This window comes from Myodes glareolus, chromosome 19, assembly GCF_982192425.1.
Source record: "Myodes glareolus chromosome 19, mMyoGla1.1, whole genome shotgun sequence".
NCBI classification, from domain to species: domain Eukaryota; kingdom Metazoa; phylum Chordata; class Mammalia; order Rodentia; family Cricetidae; genus Myodes; species Myodes glareolus.
The window spans coordinates 60671969-60694621 of record NC_142044.1 but is presented as its reverse complement, the minus strand read 5'-3'; the positions used below and the strand labels follow the sequence as shown (position 1 = coordinate 60694621).

At 52.6% G+C, this 22653-nt stretch overlaps 1 protein-coding gene across 8 annotated transcripts in view; it reads left to right on the top strand.

The window, feature by feature from the left end:
- The first annotated feature begins 7951 nt into the window (after window positions 1–7951).
- Window positions 7952–22653, top strand: part of Hdac7 (histone deacetylase 7) — a 35770-nt gene continuing 21068 nt past the window's right edge. For 4 of the 8 annotated variants that reach the window (XM_085678755.2, XM_085678753.2, XM_085678752.2 and 1 more), the window contains exon 1: window positions 7954–8121. In XM_085678755.2, coding sequence (XP_085534881.2) covers window positions 8103–8121 — 19 coding nt within the window. In that variant the 5' untranslated portion in view covers window positions 7954–8102. Of the gene's footprint in view, window positions 8122–13264; window positions 13285–17168; window positions 17669–22653 lie in introns of those variants that run through there. The other 4 variants (XM_085678750.2, XM_085678749.2, XM_048444724.3 and 1 more) reach the window with 3 other exon arrangements.

Sequence of the window (22653 nt, the reverse complement as noted above, 5' to 3'; positions counted from 1 at the left end):
GTTAGGAGCACAGACCCTACATACCCAACTGGATTCACTTGCAAAAATTAGGTCAGTACCCGTCGGAGACTGGGTCTGCAGGAAAACCCAGCTGAGGGAGATGAGGGGACCAGAGGCTCTCTTCTGTTCCCGATGCTCTCATCCACGCTCCAGCCCTAGCGGAGCTCGGCCTGCGGCAGGCACTGTGCTGAGCACTGCATGTCCTGATCTCGCAGCCTCCCAGCAGCCCTAATATGGCAGCACCACTGGCCCTGGGCTGCAGAGAGGGAGCTAAGCCTCCTCCAGTTAAACAATATGCCCTACATGCTGGGGAAGAGACCAGCTCTAGCCCAGGACTCCAAATCTTTACTCTTAGGCACAGTGCAACACCTCCTTGTCTTTCTAGCCCTCTATGTCTTCAAACACTCGGGGGTAGGGGGACTCTAGAGTCCTGACTACAGGGCCCCTGAAGGGAAGAGGTGTTGTCTATACCCAGCCTTCCCAGCCCTCTTACCCTGACTCCCTAGGCCCAGCAGGAGAGAGAGATCTAGAAGGGCAGAGACTGCTAGCTTCATTATTAAAGCCACCCTCCAATAACCAGGCTCAGGGGCTTGGTGGAAACAGAAACCCCTCACTGATCCAGCCCACGATGGCATAATAACCTGGTAGAGCCCTTTCCAACAGGGAACTCTGGGGTCTCTATAAGTCACCCATGTTGTTGGTGTCCCTTGTTGGGCGCTCTTTCTAGTCAGTACTGTACTCTCCTCTGGTGTGGATGGCAGTCATCCTGTCTCTGCGTGGAAGAGCCTGGAGGGTGTACTGGAGGGGTGTGCCACGCTGGGTGCTCCTGTGAGCAGATGGAGAGGAGAATGAGGGGGTGTCTACTTGGGTGAGGTAGCGTACGAACTTAGCATGGACACCCTTATTTCCATCCTAGCTTGGTCATCATCAGCCCATTTACCCATGACTTTAACTTCATGCTCCCTTTGCCGTCTCCACTCCACTGGCGTACACGAACACAACTCAAATTCATTTTAGAAGACACTCCTAGGGGGAAAAGAGAATGGAGCCCGGGCCAGGGTCTTCTTTCCTCTCTCCTAACATTTTGAGCCTTGAAATCCATGGCCCCCAAAGAAGAGGTCTGTACAGGATGGCCCCCTTCTCCAGCCAATGCACCCACTAGCAACGGAGGGTCATGCTGGGAGATATGAAAAGGCCAATGTCAAGCAGGCCAGTGGGTGGACCACAGTGTCCCTGTAGGGGCCACTGGAGCGAGTAATTGCAAACTGGATGCAGAAAGGCATTTTGCAACTCAGATAAATTACTTCTCATGATTAGAGTATGGCCCAGTGACTGCTTCTCTGACCGTAATCGCTGCTGGCACCGGCAGCTGGGGCTGAGCCGCTGGCCGGGTGGAAGGAGTACTGACCTAGAAGGCAGAAGCAGGATTCCTCAGTCTGCCCCATCACTAGTTAACCACGTCACTGCTGGCAAGCTCTCTTCCCCTGTACCTCAGTTTCTTCATCTGCACGAAGTGTCGTGGATTAGTTCAGGGAACCCCAAACTGAGCCATACTTACAGTGACGTGAGAGTTTCAGGCCATACAGGGGGGCCTAGGAGTATTTCACAGCTTTAAGGTCGTGTCCAATCAGGGGACTTTGTAGGTTAGATGACCTTATAAATCTCCTGTAACTCAGAGAAGCAGATCCTAGTAAACACAAGAGTCAACACTATGAGGTTTTGCTGCTCTGGGACTGACTTTATCAGAGGGCGGCTAGGAGATAATTTATTCTGTCATTATTCTTACCCACGATTAGTATTTTATTGCTGCATTATTGCCTTGAGGATGGGGTGGTGCCTCATCTGCTTCTTGGTGAAGGAGGCCCTGGCCTCAGGGGTCCTGGCTCACCTCAAGGTTGGAGGTGGGGGAAGTGGAGCAGAGCAGGGAGGGGTGGGAAGGGCCTTCCCTGGTGGGTGGGTCCTCTTGGCAGGGGTGACTGGAGTTTGGCTAGATGCGCTTTGGCACCAATTTCTGGGCTGAGAGAGCCTCTTCCCCCACCCACCTTCCTCCCCCACTTTCCCAGCTTAGCTGTTCAATTTGGGGACTGCCCCTTCCCGACTTCCTCCCTAGGCTCCCTCCAGCTCTTGCCAACCTCATTCTTGAGCCTTGCTAATCTGTTTGCCACCCCTCAGCCTCCTAGCCTCGCCCTTGCACATGCCATTCTCCCTACCTGGAATGTCACCCCCCCCAACATCTCCCACCCTCCACCCCGCCCTGCTCTCCTGCACTGATTCACACTTCTGGGCTCCATCATAACCCAACTCCGCTCAGGGCTGGTTTCTTTTTTCCAGGCTGCTTTTTAGCTCTGATCTCCTCAAGCCTCTCCTCTCTGCCACGTACTCATTTACACTTGGAATAACAGAATTGGAAAATGACCTTAGACTCAGAGAAAAGGAGCAGTGATCCGAGGCAACCCACTCATGTGATACAGGAGGAAACTGAGGCCAAAGAGGCCGTGACTGATCCAAGATCATGCAGACCAAGAGATATTTCAAATAGTTGACTTTGTAAGAGGCTTTCAAGTACGCTGGGTTCGTTTGGTTTCCTCAACACGTTGTAGTCAATATAAGCGCAGGGATGGTTTTGTTTTTATTTTTAATGTTAGCTCCACATCTCTCTCTCTCTCTCTCTCTCTCTCTCTCTCTCTCTCTCTCTCTCTCTGTGTGTGTGTGTGTGTGTGTGTGTGTGTGTGTGTGTGGTTTATCCAGGAACTTCAGTAAACAATTACTGTTGCTCATACACTATGGTGTCTATGGTGACAAAGACTCTAAAGCGTACGGTGGTACTGTTCAAGCCACCCAAGGACATAAATTGCGAGATGGTAGTGTGAACCTTTTATTCACGTGATTTCTGACAATCTGTATGAAGTAGGTAGCCAAGATTTTTCTGTTTTCTGAGACCTAGGCAGCATCCAAAAAGTTTCTGACTGTGCTCACCTAAAACTTTAGCTTCCCTACTCTCAGCCGATGGTCCTAATACCCACAATGCTTCTCTTCCAGGGCTCTTTTTGTTTCTCGCTTTATTTATTTATTTATTTGTTTGGTTTTTTGTTTGTTTGTTTGTTTTTTGAGACAGGATTTCTCTGTGTAGCCCTGGCTGTCCTGGAACTCAAGTTTTAGACCAGATTGACCTTGACTCACAGAGATCCACCTGCCTCTGTCTCCCGGATGCTGGGAATAAAGGTTCCTTCTGCTCTTTCTTGGGGTAATCAAGGGGTGACCTCTGCCAACATTTTTATTCATTTCACCTTCATCTTGAGCTGAAGAAACTCTGTCCCTGGCTTCCTGCCCCTCCCCATCCTGTCCCAGTACTTTCTCCCTGTGTCTCCCCACCGCATTGCTGGCACACAGACACACACGTATATTCAGAACTGCAGGTGTCTAGGGCAACAGACCACAAGAGAAACCACATCACCTTTGTTGACTCTGGAGGGAGGTGAAGGGGATGAGGGAAGAGACTTGGGTAGTTCTCAACCTGCCTATTCCCCCATCATCAGCCCTCCCAGCCTGGGCTATCTGGACTGGTAGCCATGGCTGTGGTGTCTTCCTAATTCATCCACTCAACTCCAGTCTAGAAACACATAACATTTCTTGTTTTAGACTTCTGGAACTCCTAGAGTGTGATCTGCCTGTGTGCTTGCACCTCAAAGCCACACCTCCTAACTTTACCCAGAACACTCACACACCTGCTGATCCTGCCTGTGCAATGTGACAGAGAAAGGTGGAGACGGAGCTGAGTCCGTATGACTGAGTCCAGTGAGGCCAGGAACTGGTCATCTGGAGTGGTATACAGAGATCAACAGAAACCTAGACCAGAGTGTAAGACCCTGGCGTAGCTCTTCTACTGTTTGGACCTGCTAGAGAAATTACGTCAACTTCAAATCAGGTACACTAGAATAATCCACTTGCTGGCTCTACGGATTTAGGAAAGTCATTTCCTTTCTCTGAACTCAGTTTGCTCACTAAACAATGGTGTGATAGTGAGATGTAAGCAAAAAGGCCCTGAAGAGTACAAGAAACACAGAAGGTGCTCCACAAAGCCTAAATCACTTTCTTTCCCCCTCCTTTGCTCCTTCCCTTTGAGGTTTATTTTTATTTGTGTGTGTATGGATGTGTAGGGTACCCTCAGAGGCCAAAGGAAGGCGTCTGAGCCCCTGGGCCCGGTAGTTGTGAGCCGGCCCCGAATTCTTTGTATTTTGTTTTGGGCATGTATGTGTATCTGTGCTTGGCGTTCGGGTGCACATGGACGCAGGTGCCATGATACACATGCGCAGGTGCATGCGGAGGCTTGAGGTTGGCACAAATGTCTTTCTTAATTGCTCTTCCTGTTCTTTCTATTTCTTATTTTTAGTTTCAGGAAACCCTTTATTTGGAGTTGAGGGTTTAACCTCCTCTGCTAATCTGAAAGCCCAAAAATAGTTGACATTTGATCCTAGTCTCAATCCCAATTCCACGCAGTGCTGTCCCCTGAGGTCTCATGGGAGTTTGGGGAAATGAGCACACTCTGGTTGACTTTATGAGACATGTGAAAGTCAGTGCAGTCTGGGGGAAGACTTGTAGCTGCAGTCAGCACGTGTAGACGGCTGGAACCGGGGTGGTCCATAGTGTGGGTCCTGACACTTAGACTCATAGCCCTTCTGCATCCTTGAACCCTTGTCTCAAGCAGGCTCCCAGGAGTATTTGTTGAAAGGGCAAATGGCCTGAAACTTGTTGAGCAAATTCAGTCAGGTTTCTTGAGGTTTATGGCCCATATTCCCTTCATGAGTATAACAAAGATTATTAAGAATCTATTAATATAATAATATTAATTATTATTAAGAATTATTAAGATCTAGAGGCTGGAGAGATGGCTCAGTGGTTAAGAGCACTTGCTGTTCTTGCAGAGGACCTGGGTTCAGTTCCCAGTACCCACAGGGCAGTTCACCACCAGTGGTAGATTAACTCCAGTTATCTGAAAAAGTCACGTGGCTCCAGGAGAGGTGACAACCTCTACTGGCTTCTGTGGACACCAGGACACAGGTAGCATGCATGCAGGCAGACCAAACACTCATACACATAAGATAAAATAAACCTTAAAAAAAATCAGGAATTTGATATTTGTCCAAAGGCTAGAATAGGGCTGATCTTTGGCAAACACTTGGTAAAAGGTAGTTCACCAAGGCTAGAAGAAAAGGAAGGGATAAAAAGAAGAGGATGTGTAGACCCTAAATCACAGGAAAGCAGAAATGGGCACCTGCAGGCTTTATGTTGTCCGGAGACATAGGGGAGTTTGGGAGAACCCAAGGCAGATCCTATGGGACCAATCTCTTACACCAGGTATCCATTGAGCAGGTTATGAGAAGTTTAGACTCAAGTTCTTTAGAAACCTCCCCTGGGAACCACCCAGCACAATAAGAAGGAGGTAGCCTGCATTCTTCTGTCTCATATTTCTAGGGATCCTGGAGGCTAACATAGACCACTAGGGAACCTGGAGCTTAGAAACTGGCTTGGGAATCCACTGTGGGACAGGGACTGTTAGTGCCACAGGTAAACGGCAGCAGAAGGAGGGGCCCAGTTCAGCATCCCAGACACATGCTGTACAGGTTGTTTTCTTCTCTGCCTACAGAGAGTAGAAGGCAGTAAGTCCTGGTGTGTGCATTGCCAGGCAGCCACACGGCTTTATTCCAATCACCCAGCAATGAGTGGTTAGATTAAAGAGAAAAGGCAGATTCACAAACCAATCCACGAATGCTGCACCTGTAGAAATCATCAAACTAGGGCTCACATTCAGCCTTGCCACAGCTACAGCAAAGGGAGACAGGAGCATGGGGCAATGTATGGGTACAACAAGGAGACTGGCGGTCTGCTGCAACCACTGGTGGCTTTTCTGAAGGGCTACCGGCCTCAAGGCAGGATTTGGAAGGAGGGAGATCTGCTTTGGAAAGAGGGCTCTGCAGAAAGACAAGAATGTCTTTCAGAGCTGATGGGGTAACGGACTGAGGGTGTATTCGAGATGTCCAGCAGGAGGATCCTTGAAGGCCATGAATATCTGTCCTAATTCAACAAAGCACGTACTGAGTTTGAATTCTGTGCAAAGCGCTATGAGAAATGCAGCCACGGCTGAGGTGGTGCTTTCAAGCTTGGCGTCTTTTCTGGAGTGCCTGTGAGGAAGATGAGGTCACGACTAGTAGGCTAGATGGGTGAAGGTCAGTGTGTAGAGAAAAACCTACAGTGTTGGGGTCCTTCAAGGAATGGGAAAAATCCTTCCGGCTATGGGAACCATGAAACATTTCAAAGGAGGTGGTACTGAGAAGCATTGGGATTCTCGGCACGGGAGAAAGGGGGCTTGAGGGCATTTGCTCTGTAGAGAGTGTCTTAGGCCAAGGCTAGGAAGTGGGTACGTCAGAGGACATGATGGGGAACAGCCAGCAGCCAGGGCTGGTTGAAGCAGTACCAATAGAAACTGCTGGGGAGAAAAGTAGTAGGGGCAGGGATGCATGTGGTACCACGCAAGAGGCCATCGATGCTAGAGAAAGCGTCTGTGGTACACATTAACAGGTACAGAGGGGTTAAAGTCAGCGGCTGAAATCAAGGGAGCCACAGGTAGGGAGACCTGACCTGTGAGACCTGACCTGTCACTGAGGGTGTTTGGCAGCGTGGTGAAAGACCTTCTAGACCACTCAAGACTCTGGCTTCCAGGACAACACAGCTCTAGCGCTGTACGTTTCTAAAGATTCTGCAAGTTCCTAGGACTTGTGGTCAAAAGGAAGCTGCTTGTCAATGGCTGGGTACCTCAGACGAAGGGGAGTCCAGTGTTCCTGGTGGATGACCTCTACTGCCCCAGTGTTCTGACCCAACAGACTGCTGGAGGCAACGGACCGATAGGCCAAGGCAGGCAGCCCAGTGGGAAGGTCCTCAGCCCCTGACCCTTGCATCTGACCTCCATCATCGTCGTCTAAGAGATTGGGGGAGATGCAGGGAGGGCTGCAAAGCCAGTCCTCAGCTGAGTTTATTAGCTGAGGGAGGGCTGGAGGCGTCTGCATTCCGACTCACAGACTGGAACATTTCTGTGATCCACTGTAATGCACTGGGGGACACTGGGCACATTGCTGAAGTTTGACTCATAGGGACTGGGGGGGGGGAGCAAGGGGGTTATTGTGGAGGAAGAGGAATGGAAGAGAGGAAGAGGAGAGGATGGAAGGAAATCCCATGAGAAATGTGTTCGAAAAAAGAAAACTTTCAAAAACTGCACCACCCCACCCCCCCTTTTTTTTTCTTTTAATAGGAACAGGCTGGACCCTTCTGCTCCCCTCAGCAGGCATGGGGGGGGTGCCACTGGGGTTGGACTGGGCAGTGATTCAAATCAGATCCTGAAGCTTTCCTGAGGCGAGTCCTGCTTGTGTGTGTGAGGAGTGGAATGGGGCGGCGCGCGGGTGTGGGGGGGTGTCGTCTGGGATTCCTTGATTGGGACTCTAAGTGTGTCCTGTTCTTCTATGTGTAGCTCTCTTCTCGAGGACTTCTTATTGTGTAGATGTGTGCACGGGAGTCCTTTCCCGAAGTGTAAATCACCCTTGCCTGTGTAAACATGGATGCACGCTCGTGTACGCTGTGTATGCACGGGTGCGTGCACTCAGGTATCTGGGTTTCCGGGAATTGTGCGCTGGGCGCAGCGCCGCGCGGTGGCTGGGGCTCGGCGACCGCGCGCGGGTCCGGCAGCGTCCCGCGTTCCGGGTTCGGCGCTGCCTCCCGGGGCGGTGTGCCGCGCCCCGCCGCGATCGGTGTCTGCAGCCAGCCTGTGAGCCGCTGAGCAAAGCCTGCCGGGGTGGTGTGTCCCAGGGCCGCGAGCGCCGGCCCCCTCCCTCCCCTCCCCCTTGGCCCGCTCTCAGACTCAGATAAAGCATTTCCTTCCATTGTCATCCTACCCGGCCGGCCAGGCTGCCAGGGCCCTCCCCCTCCCGGCCCCCTCCCTTCCTCTCGCCGTCTCACAGTCGCTCTGCAGCCTCCGGCGACCGGGGGGATGTGAGGCCGGCGCCCCGGCCCCCCGCCCGCCATGAGCCCCCGGCTCTGAGGGCCCCGGCCCCTGGATGCACAGCCCCGGCGCGGGTGAGTACCGGGCGGCCGCCCCCGCCCCGCCCGCCCCGCCCTGCGCGCGGCACCCTGCGCCGCCCGCCCCAGCTCCGGCAGCGGCTGCGGCTGGGTCTCCGGCTGGTCCGGTTGCCCGGGTCCTCCGTGCGCGCTCCACCGCGTCCGCTCGGCGGGGCTCTGGCCCGCTCGGGAACCCCGAGCTGGTTCCGGGGCCACAGAACTCCGGCCTCCTGCGGGGTGCCCACATCCGCCTGCTTCGGGGCAGCGACAGGCCTTGGGGAGGCAGTGGGAGGCCTGGGGCCGCCTGTGCATGGGCCGGGCGTCCCGTCACCCTCCTCCCGGGGATCCGGGAGGCACGGACGGCCGCCGAGGCCCGGACAGGAGGCGGTGCTCCGTGGCGGAAGGTTTGGAAGCGGGAGGGCGAATGGTAGGACCCACTGAACTTGGGCCGTGTTTGTGAGGCTGGACATCATCGCCCCCATCTCGCGTAGCCGGGCAGGGCCCTCCTCAAATCCAGTGACCAGAGAAAATGACCCCTGAAGGGGTATTGGGCTGGGAGATTTCTCTGAGCATCAACCCTTATCCTTGATCACCCATTGGAGTGAAGAGACACCTGTGCCCAACTGAGCTGTGAGGACAGTGCCCTTAAGGTGTGGGAAAGTGGGGGCTGCAGGCTGTGTACTGAGCCTTAGGGAGGTGGAAAGTTGAATGTGCGCCCCCCCCCCAACTCAGGTCTGTTAGTGCCGAGAAGTATGAGAACTCGGGTAAATCTGAGCTGTCTTTCCACTGCCACAATTTCTCAGCCAGTAAGTTGGAAGAAAACCTGGGTCCTGCAGGTCACCTACTGTGCCCCACTTCCTTCCCAATGGCTGCCAGTTTGGGATCGACCCTGGGCCGGCCGCTGTGGCCCTTAACTGTCCTTGCTGGCTGTCCAACATTCCCAAAAAGCCTCCTGCATCTGGAATTGGCTGGCTTGCTGCTACTATCCCTTCCCACATCCCAGCTCATCATCTGCTTGAGGCCCAATTTGAGCTCTGCCTGCCAATTTTTAGGGTGATAATAGGACATTGGCCCTCCGTGGCCCTGATGGGAGCTCAACATCTGGAATCAGGAAGCTAGTCTCCCAGACTTTTACGCAGACTTATGGGACTTTGCTCAAATTCCTTGCCCAACCATTGGAGACTAGAACTCTGGTTGGTTCCTACCCTCTAGCTTGTATTTAAGTGACCCATTTCTTCCCAAGAGGACCCCAGAAGGATGTCATCCATGCCTCCTTCTATGGCAACCCTTCCCAGCTTCTTCAACTGCTGCAAATCTTGCCTTTGCTCGCACCCCTTGCTCTCTCGTTCCCCTGCCCACTCCCCTCTGTAACTCGTTTTCTTCTTTACACTCACTCCTGAGGGAAACTGAGGCTCGGAGCAGTTCCACTGTGTGGTACCCAAATAAGTGAGATTGAACCAAGTCCTGGACCCACTGGGGCTTGTCTCCCTGCCTTTCGTCCTCTGATGTCCTTCCCAAGCTAGGCGCTCAGAGCTGTGCTTTGAAAAGGTTGGGAAGTGTGTACCTGTATCCTCAGTTGCTCATTCAGCCTTGGATGGGCACTGTCTGCATATCGGGATAAGCTGAGGTTTTGAAGCGAAGAAGGTTTTGCACCTAAGCTGGTCACCCCACCTAAGCTCACTGTCCCCCACAATTCACATCATGGTGGGTGGAGAGAATCCTGAGTCCCCTTTCCAGAGCTCAGAACCAGAGGGACAAACCCCAAGTAACCAGTCAGTGACCTTTAGGGAGTAGGGGGACAGGTGGGAGTATTATATCCTTGCCTCGGGAATAATGGTTGTCACCTATAGTGACTGGTGGCTTGGTTGCGATGGGATAGAGAATGAGGAACCTTTTATAGGCATACATCCCAGGACTGGGGAGACGAAACCTTTGAAACCCATCATCCCTTCTGCCCTCTTCCCCGTGGCCTTTCTTTGAGAACTGGTAGTTTGAAGCTGGCAGAGGCCTGAGAGAAAGATGAGCAAGACCCAGGGCCACCCAGCCAGGGAATGGCACCAACCAGACCTTCTGCCCCTGCCAGTGCCTATTCTTGCCCAAGTTCTTCCTTCTTCAGATGTGGTCAGGAGCCTCTAGAGGTGTATGGGGTATTGCAAGGCTCCAGGGCATGTCCTCCCTGGAGGAACCAGCTCCAGGATTGCAAATTTGTATATGTTGGATTTGTTCACTAGATGGGGCACTTCCTCTGGGGCAGGAAGCCTTGATTTCCTGTGGGGGGGGTAGGGACTAGGAGTGGGGGGCCCACCGAGCCATCCCTGATGTTGGGAACCTCAGGAGGGCAGAGCTTTCGCTCGAGGCTGTTTCCCTCCTCCAGGGGCAGCAGGAAGGAGAGGTCTGGCTAGGAGGCCCAGACTGAGGCTGGAGAAGGCTCCGAGTGCCACGAGATGGGGGTGGGTAGCCCAGCAGGAAGCATGGTCAGCAGGTGACCCTGCCGGGTATTGTGTTCCTTATAATATTTTCCCTGTTTCTGTGGTAACGTTCCATGAGGGCCTTAGGCCTTAGGGCTTCAGGAAGGCGCTCCAGACAGACCTTTCCTTAGTGGCCCACGTACTGGGAGTCCCCTGGTCTAGCTACTCCCTAATCCTTTTGGCTTTGTAAGACCAGGGCCTGGGAATCCAGACAAGTGGCCTGACCAAGCACTGACTGGGGGGCTGAGTAGAGGTCCCACCGTATCTCTTGACAGGCAGGGAAAGAGAAGTAGGGTGGACTTGGGGAGGGCTCCAAGCAGACTGAAAACACTGACTTCAGCATTGCCTCCTCTCATGGGGCTCTTTCTCGCCACTGCCCTCCTCCAGTCATTCCAGGGGTGGTGGACAGCAATCTGCCTGGGGCAGGCAAGGGGTGGGGGTGGCAGAGGCAGGGGGGATGTTTTCATCAGCAGAGCATAGCTCCTTTGGTTCTGGACTTGTTCCCAGAGGCAAAATAAATTCAGGATAGCATCTGTTTAGTGTGAGTCTCCATGTGATATGTGTGTATGCACTGGGTGTGTGGTGGGTGTCTGTGTTTGCCCAAGGGCCGTATATGTCGATGTGGTGGTTCTGTAGCAAATCTGTGATCCATGTGCTGGCTCCACTGGCTGTTTGGGGGTATGCACACATGTGGCACAGATGTGTGTCTTCTGTGTCTTGTGCACCTTTGTGAGTTATGGCACTGTGTGGGGGTATATAGAGCCTATGGACAGGTTTTAGGGGATGCAGACCTATGTAGGAGCTGCTTTTTTCACAAGTGTCCAGATGTTAACCTACAGAGCACTGTCCATGGCTTTTCTCCTTTCTCTCTGTATCTTTTCCTTCCTTCCTTCCTTCCTTCCTTCCTTCCTTCCTTCCTTCCTTCCTTCCTTCCTTCCTTCAAGACAGGGTTGTTCTCTGTAACCTTGGCTGTCCTGGAACTAGCTCTGTAAACCAGGCTTGCCTCTAACTCACAGAGATCTGCCTGCCTCTGCTTCCTGAGTGCTGGGATTAAAGGCATGTGCCACCATGTCTGGTCTCCCGTCCATCCATGGTTGGTCATTAAATGCTGGTTACTGGACCAGGTGTGACAGGATCATGTGATGAATATGTTAAGAACATCCACCGGCCCATTCCCACCATCTGTCAGAGTCTGCAGAGTGGGGTGAGGAACCTGCATTCTGTTTGTGTGCTGGGTGATTCGGGTGCCAAGCTGTGCTCTCTTCAGGCACAGACCTGGGCCAACCCTTTCATTTATTTCTGTGGAGGAGATAGACGTGCAGGTGTGCGGCATGTCTGAGGTCACCGGGATATTTAGAGGAAGAACTCAGACACAGTGCAAGCCTCCTAAGACTGGTCCATGGTTAATGTGGGCACCTGTGTGTGTACACTCATGCCTGGCATGGTAAAGGGAACCGGGTAGTGCCGTCTGGTGTCGATGCTGCCTCAGAGGGGCACTGACTTTTCCTTCGGGGTTCCAGCCTTTCTGACCTTGTTCTTGTTACTTTGAAACCCTCAAGAATCACACTGACAGCCAGGGAAGTTCATTTGCCAAGCTGGTCACTCAACAGTGCATCCATCTGTCACAGACTTGCGGAGTTCTGTGCCGTGCACTGGACACAGCCGTGCAGTGAGCACAAAGGTGAGCGCATCTGACCTCAGGGAGCCACCACTCCGCTGGAGAGTGAAAAAGCCTGGGCTGATAAGTCCTGTGAAGGAAATGAACTGGGTGAAGCAATAACAAACAACAAGGTGGGACTTCCTCAGATAGGGTGGCCTTGGGAGGCCTGAGCAACGTTGACACCTTTTCTCCCCAGACTAGAAGTGAGTCCACTGTCTGCTAAACCATACATGGAAGCTCCCTGGAGCCAGGCGAGGGATCTGGACTGAGCTCTAGCTGAGGGCTGGAGCTGGACGAACAGACTCTTTCCTCATACAGCCCCCCCACACACACACAGGTTGACAGAGGGGCAGAGAAACAGGAGCAGCCAAATAGGGCTCAGGTTAAGGTTAAGAACATGGCAGACTGTCAGGAGCTCCCAAGCACCGTCCATTCCTGACCCTCCTGCTTCACTTTCCTCCAACCTCCTTCTCTTCCTACCTTCCCAACCTGGGGAACCACTGTGCCAGGTCCCTCCCCTGTGGGCGTAGCTGGTTGCCTCTGTGGCCACTGGGATTTATTTATCTAGTTCAGGGTCACCAAGGAGAGGGGGCCGGTCAACGCTCAGAGACAACCTGGGTCCTGGGAGATAACAGAACTAGAAATAAAGGGAGGGGATGAGGGGAGAGGCCATGTGCAGGGAAGACACTTAGGAGGCACTCAGTCCAGAAGAGTGTGTAGAAGACCTGAGTTTAGGAGGTTCATCTGTGCCCTCACATCTGCACCCTAAGCTGGATGACTCTTCGACCAGAGGGGCAGAGGGGTCTGGTTCAAGCCACCTGCTCTACTTCCGCCAGAAGGAAGTACCCTCTTGGGTCCACCTGCAGGCCTGCCCCTGCACCCCTCTCTCTGGAGGTTAGCTTTCACCTTCCTGCTCTCGGCTGGTAGCCTTCAGATCTCTTCTGTCTCCTCAGTAGAGGGTTTTCCCTGGGAGACCCAGAGCTTCCCACTGGCAGCTGGCACAAGAAAGTGCAGCCCCCGAGGGATTGGAGGAGCCTAGAAGAAAGAGAAGAGGTCTGCTTCCCTCCCCCTTTGGCTTAGTCCTCTCTTCAGGCGCCTCAAGTGCCTTCATTCCTTAGCCCTTGCCTCCCAGCCGTTGCCTGCCCCATCTGCAGGCTCCTGTTGGGGGTGGGGGAGTGGAGGAGGCAGATCGGACTCAGTGTCCCTACCCTATCCCCAGGCCACTTTCCTTGCCCTTACATTGCCACGCCGAGATGGGAAACTCTGGCGGTCCGAAACCCTCGGCTTCAAAAGCTGGAACTAACCAGGGAACTCCCATTGCTCTTGCCTTCAGCTTCGCTCCCGGCGGAGCTGGATCCCATCCTTTTTCCTACAGTAGCCCTCAACCCAGAAGTCCGGTTCCCCTTCTGCAGCCCTCTGGATGGATGGTAGGAAGGAGTAGGGCAGTCTTGGGAGGTACAGGTTCGGAAAGAGTCGGGGTGGGGGAATTCGGGAGACTGGGCTGTAACCGACTTGTTTTGCTTGCCCCACAAACCTGCACGTCCGGGGCATCCGCTGCGCCCTCCGGGGCCTTCAGGTAGTAGAAGTGCTCTCAGAATGACAGACTGGTGCCACCGGGTTGGGGCAAGGGGGTGGGGGTAAAGGGGGGAGCCCCAGGCAAGGGGGAGCTGGAGGGTTAAAAATAGCAGCAGTCGGGTTTCGGTTAGCAAATGTGGAGGCGGGGAGCTGGAGGCGCGGCAAACCGGGCTGTGCTTCCCCTGGGTCCCGAAGTGAGTCACCGCTGAGAGCTGGTGAGGCAGCAGACTGAGCACCCTCGCCCGGCGCTCAGCACAGGGTTGCACGCAGGGAGCCCAGAGCTCAGAGGAGATAAGGCTCTGGGCCAGAGGGTTGTATGAAATGGAGAAAAACTGAAGCCCAAGATCTGCGTTTGAGTGCTAATGGGGTAGCTGTGAGGGCTAGTGTGACGAGGTCTGTTTCCTCCTGTCTGTTCCGGAGTCGACATCACCTGGGGTGTAAACTCCCCGAGTCTAAAGCATCCCCCAGATGTCAGTTCCTATCGCCCTGTGCCAGTGACAAAACCCAGCAAGAGATGCTTCCAGTAGGGACAAGAGGAAAGAACGGGTAGTTTGGGCTGACTCTCCCGCAACAGGCTAAGCTTGGGCACCTCCTTCTCTGAGACTCAGTTTCTTTATTGCTGTGTGAAGATAATTATGTTTTCAGTCTCACAGAGTTGCTATAGAGATTAAAGGAGATAATGTACGTGACTTATGCCATGTCTGGTAGGAAACCAGTGCACGCTGAATACTCATCCGTATTATTGTTATTGTTCATATTTTTGAAGGTCAGAAATAGAGAATGTTGGAGACATGACAGAGCGGGGCCCGGCCCCAATTCACATGAAAAACCAGGCCAAATTCCCTGCTCTAGATTCCTCCACCCTTGTGGGCCTGGAACAGCAGGCGTCTATAGCCAACAGTCACAGGGTGGACCCCTGCTTCTGTCATTCACTCCCTTCACAGAGAAGCAGGGTTAGAGAGGACCCCAGGCTTCAAAGCCAGCTGCTTGCCAAAGGGACTGCCCTGCCATGCTGGGCAGATAGGCCCTTTAATAACCTCCTCTGTGAGTACCTTGCCAACATCTGCTGTTGGTGACCTTTCCCTTAGCTCCTCCCTGGCAGCCCTTAGGAGGAGGGTGAAGCAGAGGAGGGGTGGGCAGGTCAGTGACATCAGCAGTATTCCCAGTGCACTGGGCCTGGAGGAGACATGAGGCATTGCTTTCAGGAAATATCATTATTCAGCCAACAGGCATTCGCTAAGTAAGGCCTGACTTTGCCTAGCCTGGGCTAGGCCCTCGGCGTGATTCACAAGAGGCAGATGCCCAGAGCGTGTAGATCACATGGATTCCTTGAGAATATGGGGCCCGAGAATATGAGGCATTCTTGAAAGCCCCGTAGCCTAGTTCCCAGGGGGCCCTTGGTCATGTGTAGACTTTGCTTCCAGGGTGTGCACATGTATGTGTGCATGCAATGTGCTCCTGCAGAAATAGACAATACAGGACGGCAGCGTTAATGGACAGTAGCACATGGTGTAAGCTCTACATGAGGTGGCCCTGGGCCCTCAGCACATACATTAAAGCTGTCTTTTTTTTTTTTTCTGACATGAGATGGCACCACACATGCTGGGTTTTTCGGTCAGCCATCTCTACCTCCCTGTGTGCTACCCTCATTTCATCCAGTCCCCATTTAGCTAGAAATTGCCCTTGAAATGACTTTGTTCACACCAGTTGCTCAGGACCATACATCTGGCTGTTGAGCTCCGTGAAGGCTGTGTAAGCACCCTAGCTGGATTTGTGGTCTGGAAAGATCTTTGATAAGTGTCAAGGGCAGTCCTGGCCACAGAAGGGAATGGAGATCACCAGGAGAATCTGCCTGATAGACTTCTGCCATTTTCTAAAAATAACAGCTAAAGGAGACTACTACGGCATGACTGGATTTGGGGATGTCTGGGATATTTACGGTCATTAATATTAATGTGGCATCTCAGTGAGTGCCAGCATTCATAGCTTGTTGCTATTCACAGACTCCAGATGCCTCCCATTTGCTTGGTTTGTACTAAGAGCCTACCCCTAGGCCAGTGGGAGCACAGGGTCTCTGACCAATGTACTCCACCTTGCCCAAAGCTGGGGTTCATCTGGCTGTCCTGAGTGAGGGTGCTTCTCTCTGCCCTAGTGGGTGCCTCCACCCTTCCACCTGCCGAGGTCTGCCCAGAGCAGAGGCTTGGAATTACAGGAGAGGCTGTATCCTTCCAAAAGAATTTCTTCTGAGTACCAGTCTTAGGGTGACTTGCTCTGGTTATGCAACTGGAATTTTCTACAGGACTTGACAGTTTCCAGAGTGCTCTCACAGCATGTGATCCTCCAAGGCACCCTGAGAGGTCTGCTTGTTCAGTTGTACCCCGCTGGAGGCAGCTTACAGGAAGCCAATAAAATGGTAAAATGCACATTCAAGGAACTGGGGAAATATCAGATGAACAAGGAAGTGAAGATGAGCCTCCTAGAGACAAGGCGCGGGAGGGACTTGGCAGAGATGGTGTTTGTTATTTGGTATGTTTTGGATAAAGCATCTCATGTTTTGTGGAAGCATGCCAATGCTGGGAGCCACTCTACTGTCCTGTGTGTCCCTTGGTGGCCTCCCTTCACCACCTATCAGGAGGCGTCCGTGCCAGTGTGCTGATCATGAGCTTAGGTTTTGCAAGCGCAGGCAAGTTTCTTTTCTCCCCTCTTCCCTCCCTCCCCTTCTCCCCCTCCCCTCTCTTTTGCTCTCTCTCTCTCTCTCTCTCTCTCTCTCTCTCCTTTCTCTTCTGTCTTTTGAGGTGTTGGAGATAAGTCCAGGGCCTCTCCCCTGGTAGGCAAGCTCTCTGTGGCTAAGCCACACTGCCTTTCTTCACCTCTTGAAGCCTCGGCGTCTTTTGGAATAGCACTGACTTTATAAGGCTGTGGTAGGAATGCATTGTCAGCATTGATATATGCCTGCTGGCCCTTATTAATATCAGTGGTTAAAATTATTAGTATTAATGGTTAGAATCGTATATTAAATAGCTTGGACCTTGCCCCTGCCCTCTCAGGACTAGAATGGGAGACCTTTGGGTGGCCCAGGTGGGAGTTCTAAGAAAGCCCTTCTCCAAGCATAGGAACAGCAAGGAAAAGCAGGACTTAGTAGCAAGCAGGAGTGGGGTGCACAGATAGCCGCAACCCAACAGCAACCCTCAAGGGGGACAAGTCACCGCCCCCAGAGGCAGTACTGGGGTGGTGACTGTACTTCCTGTTGGGGCAAGCAGTTGAGAAAGGCTGCCTGGGATTGGCTGCTGGGTGAAGTGGGCACAGGGTGGGGGTGCGGGGGGAGGACAAGGCAGAGGCAGACAAACCCTAAACTCGTAGCCTCCACATTGTAGCCCCAAATCTTGCCGGCCTAGATAGAACAAAATAAGAAGTGAGGAGACTTTCTAGTGAACTGCCAGTCAGATTAGAGCTACCGGATCAAGGGAGTTGTGGGTGAACGTGGAACTTACATGCCTGAGGGCTGTCCGTGCCTAGAAATGCCAGGGCAGGCCGGACTGGGCAACCTGTCTGCTCGGGAATTCCCTAGGTGGACAGGTCATTTCAGAGCAGGCCAGGCTGCAAGACAGCCCTGAAAATAGGGGGTGGTGGCAAGCCGAAAGAGCCACCCTGAGGAGGTGCGTGCTCTTGCTCCACAAAGGGAGTTCAGAAAGGCTAAGGAGTGGACCAGGAGGCCCTGGGAGGTAGCAGAGGCTGCAGGATCTCCCTGTTCTCTAGCAGGGGGCAGCAAGGCTCTAAAGAGTGCCGTGCCTTCCCAGAAATGACCCTGGACCCCGCCTCAGGATTTGTGAGAGAGGCCACCAGAGGTGGGATGAAGAGTTGGGTAGGTGACCGAGAGCCGGGGGGGGGGGGGGACACTGCCACTCCTGGGATGCTTGAGCTGCCAATGACATGGTTATATCTACTTCCTGTTTGATTATTTTCAAACGGGGGTGTCAGTGGTGGGGGGGGGAACGCTGGCTCCTAGCTCAGGCTACCACTGTGTGGGGCTGTTTACAACAGCCTCATGTGGGATTCCCAGAAAGGGACTCCAAACCGGACATCCTGTGGCTGCAAAATACCCAGGTGTCAAGAGCTAAAAATAACTGCCCTAGAGCCCCAGCCACCCAGAGATGGAGGGGAAGGGGCCTGTTCACTTCGGGGGCAGAGGCAGCCCAAACCCTGCATTTCAAGCCTTCTGATCTCTGGGTGTCCAGCTGCCATGCCAGCCACCGCCATCTCCCTGCCCCCTTGCAGCTACCCCCAGACCTCCATCTGGGTAGGCACCCATCCCAAGCTGCCGCTCTGCCAACTGAGCCTGTGTCCTCAAAGGATCTGCGCGGTTTGTTTGGGGCTTCCTGTAAGAAGCTATAGGAGGGCTTAGGAGCCTCTAGAGCAGGGGTTCTCAACCTGTGGGTCACGACCCCTTTCACAGGGGTCACCTAATACCATTGGCAGACACAGATAACTGCATCATAATAGCATTCATAACAGTGACAGAGTTACCATTGTGACGTCGTAGTGAAAATCGTTTTATGGTTGGGGGGGTCACCACAGCATGAGGAGCTGTATTAAGAGATCACAGCATGAGGAAGGTTGAGAACCGCTGCTCTCGAGAAGAAATGTGATGGGGCAGGGTTCCCCCTGAGCCCCCAAACCCATGGCTAACAGTCCTGTTATGGCTTCTGCCAAGCTCAGTTCCTGCAGGTGACTCTTTGGGACTGTCTTCATGGGTACCCACAGGTAGATGAGACTGCCTCTGGCCTCTGGCCTGCACAGGGCTGGGATTGCCTCTGGCCCATCCTGGAGACGAAGAGCTTTCTTTGCCTTATGTTTGCCCTGCGCTGGCCCGCTGAGAGGTGTGTGTTTGAGAGCAGAATTTTAGAGTCATCACGCTATGTGTCCTCAGGTGTTTTTCACACGCAAAATGTGCCTGAGTGTATGTATGCACAGTGTGAGTATAGGAACCCGTGGAGGTCAGAAGAGGCATGGGATCCCCTGGAACTGGTGTTCCAGATAGTGGTGAGCTGCCGTGTGGGTGCTGGGAACTGAACCTTGGTCCTCTGCAGGAGCAGTCAGCGCTCCTAGTCCCTGAGCCATCCCTCCAGTCCCTAACCTCGGGATGTTTAGTGTTGCTGGGTCTTAGTCTACCCCTCTTTATACTAGAGATAAAAGCAGTAACCTCATGGGGCTTCGTATGAGCTCTGGGTCAGTTAGCAGATGAAAGGCAGTTGAAGCAACTAGTGCTCCCTCACAACAGTTTGGGTGGAAGGGAAAGGGAAGTCTCTGTTGTTGGGACCGGTAGGGAAAAGTAATGGAGCTGAGGATGCCTACAAGGCAGATGCCTGTGGTTGAAGAGGAAGGGTGCACTGGGATCAGATACCGATTTGTTAGTGCCAGGATGGGGCTCTTCCAGGTTCGGAGCGGACGGGAATAGTGGGCCGCTGTGACGGTGTATGGCTGACCACAGCTGGCCTTTCTTTGATCGCAGATGGGGCAGGTGAAACACTACCAGATGTTGTCATGTAGCTGGCTCTCCCCACCTGACCTCCTAGCCAAGGTCCTTAATGCTAGGGACCCTCACTCACTTCATAGGCTTCGTGTAAGAGCCCACTGTCTGTCTCTAGGCTCTGAACAAATCTGAGCAAGAAGCAGATCAGAGCCAAAACTGTAAAGTTTTGAAAGGATGGGGGGTGGAGACAAGAAACTGTTTAACAAAGGTCTGATTCAAGGGAATTTTTAGGGAGTCTGGGGTGAATTAAAAATTTATATTCTGTCACACATTTTTAGGCTGTTTGAATTTTTTAGTAACTATAACGTATACATTTTAAATTTTTTAGATTATATTTTAGATTATAGAGTATATTTTAGATTATAGAGTAGTAATACATTTTTTTTTAAAAAAAAGTGTGTGTATGCTGGGTAGTGGTGGTGCACTCCTTTAATCCCAGCACTCAGGAGGCAGAGTCAGAGGGATCTCTGTGAGTTCAAGGTTAGCCTGGTCTACAGCACGAATTCCAAGACAGCCAAGGCTACACAGAGAAACCCTGTCTCAGAAAAAAAAAAATTGTGTGTGCATATGCAGGTGTGTATGTATTCATGTGTGTGTACACATGATGGTATGTGTGTGTGCATGTGCAGGTGTGTGAGTGTTTTCATGTGTGGGGGGTGCAAATGTGCGTAGAGGTGAGAGCCAACTTGGGTGTCATTTTGAGACAGTCTCTTACTAGGACTTGGGGATGGTTAGGCCAGACTGGCTGGCCAGTGAGTCCCAGGGATCCTCTTGTCTCTGCCTCCCTACTGCTGAGCTGTAAACGCATGCCACTGTGCCCAGCCGGCTTTTTAAATTTTTATATTATTTTACACGTATGAATGTTTGGCATGTATGTACCATGTGTGTCCCGTGCCTCCAGAGGCCAGAAGAAGGAGTCTAATCCCCTGAAACACTTACAGTTAAGCCAGTCTGTGGGTGCTGAGAATTCAACCCGGGTACTCTGAAAGAGCAGCCAATGTTTTCATCCATGGAGCCATCTCTTATACCCAGTTTCTCACACGGATGCTGGCGAGTCAGCTCGTGTCCTCTTGTTTACCCTGCTCACTGTTTGAAAGCAGGAAACAGGGCGCTCAGACGCTATGCCCCCCTGAGCCCCCCAGCTCGGTGGTCTCTGAAGGGTGTCAGCACCTGTTTGGTCCATCTGGGCCTCTGCTGGTGATCTAGTGCCCCTGTCACCTCCCTCTGCCACCACAGCCTCAGCCTGAGCAGTCCTAGGTTTAGTCAGATGCCTGGAAGAAGAACTATCTTCCCTTGGCTCTCACTGGCCTGACACCATGGGCCTTCTCCTTGTAATTTTGTACTCTCTTGAGGTCATCTTCCCTCCTCTGCCAGTCCCTACAAATACTCAGGCTTTGCTCTTCCTGTGTCATGGCCAGAGACTCTGAGGCTGCAACCTGGAGTGTAGGGGGTTCAGCCTGGAACCCAGGACCTTGGCCTGCTGCCTCTACCTGCTTTCCCCTTGCAGCTAAGGCCTGGTCTTCCTGCAGCTTCCTTTCTAGCCAATAGCAGGGGACCAGGAGCTGAGAGTAACCTGGGCTCAGGCTTCTTGTCACCTTGTGGGACAGATGAGGTCAAATCTGGGGCCTGAGATAGTGATGTAAGGCCCAGAAACCCAGCTTGTCCCGGGGGGCCCAGGGTGGAACCTCACAGTGTTCAGGCCTAGTCTGGAAATTGCTCAGGGTTGTGATGTGCCCATAGGAGCAGGTAGCAGAGGCTCTTGGTTCTGGGTGAGATTAGATGCTCAGGGTTGTGATGTGCCCACAGGAGCAGGGTAGCTGAGGCTCTTGGTTCTGGGTGAGATTAGATGCTCAGGGTTGTGATGTGCCCATAGGAGCAGGGTAGCTGAGGCTCTTGGTTCTGGGTGAGATTAGATGCTCTGGATCAGGAAGGAAACTTATTAGTCCAAGTTCCCCACACTGAGTGAACTGCTTAATCCTGATTACGATTGTTTCCCCAAAAGGTGGAAACAGTGGTGTAGGTGGCGGGGGGACGACTGGATCCTAAGGAGCTCCCAACTAAGAGCCTTATAAAGGGTCCAGCCCTGGACAGTGTTCTTGGTCCCTCGGGTCAATATTCTCCTTGTTTCTTCATGTGGTTTGACCCTATAGCCAGCCTCTGAGAAAGGTAGTGAGGTCACTGACGGGGGGGGTCCCCAAATTCAGGCAAGAATTGGGGTGCAGGATGTCCCCTTTCTCGTCTCAGTTCAGGCTTCTTCATGGCACCATGAGATGCCATCCATCTTCACTCAGAGTACTATCCCAGGTGTTTTGAACTTCATGGCTCTTAGCAGAGAGAGTTAGGGAATAGAGAGTTTTTTTCTAGAAAGTGCTTTTGGATTCAGCCTCCCTGCCCACATGCGTGCACACACATCCATGTGGCTCTTCTGAACAGAGCTTATGTCATAGGTCACCACCACAAACTATTCCCGTAGTCATCGTCACAAGCCACAAGGCCCAAGGTTATTAGTTCTTCTCCTTTCCACAGAGTGCATGGTGTCCAGACCTGTGGTTACCAGGGGCATAAGGCATGGAAGGTCTCACTGCTCGTAAGTGTGAAGGCAAGGACCGAGGGGAAGTGCAAGTTAATTCCCAGGATACAGGAATTTCTGGACCTGACAGCATGTTCAAATCTGGTTTCTGAGTTGGGTTCTGGTGGTGCACACCTTTAATCCCAGCACTCGGGAGGCAGGAACAGGCAGATCTCTCTGAGTTTGAGGCCAGCCTGGTCTATAGAGTGAGATCCAGGACAGGCTCCAGGCTCCGAAGATACACAAAGAAACCCTGTCCAAAAAAAAAAAAAAAAAAAAAAAAAAAAGGAAAAAGAAAAAAATCTGGCTTCAGCAATGTGGTAAACACCATGACCCAAAGCAACTTGGAGGAGGAAAAGGTTTGTTTGGATTATGGTTCCACATCATAGTACATCTGTCATTGAGGGAAGTCAGGGAAGGAGTTCAAGCAGGACCATGGAGGAGTGCTGGTTCCCGGCTTGCTCTCTCTGCCTCTCTCAGCTACCTTCCTTGTTCAACTCAGGACCACCTGCCTGGGGCATCACTGCTCCCCTCTGTCAGTTAGCAATTTAAAAAAAAAAAAAAAGCCTCATAGAGCAGATCAGGCCAGTCTGATGGCGGTAATTCTTCTGCTGAGGTGTCTCTTCCCATATGCCAGGTTGACACCCAAGGTTAACTGTTATACAAGGAACACACTAAGAGGCAGTGCAGAAACCTCCCAGGACCAGAGACCCCAGAAGAAGGGGGTCCTAAGACGTCAAGAATGAAG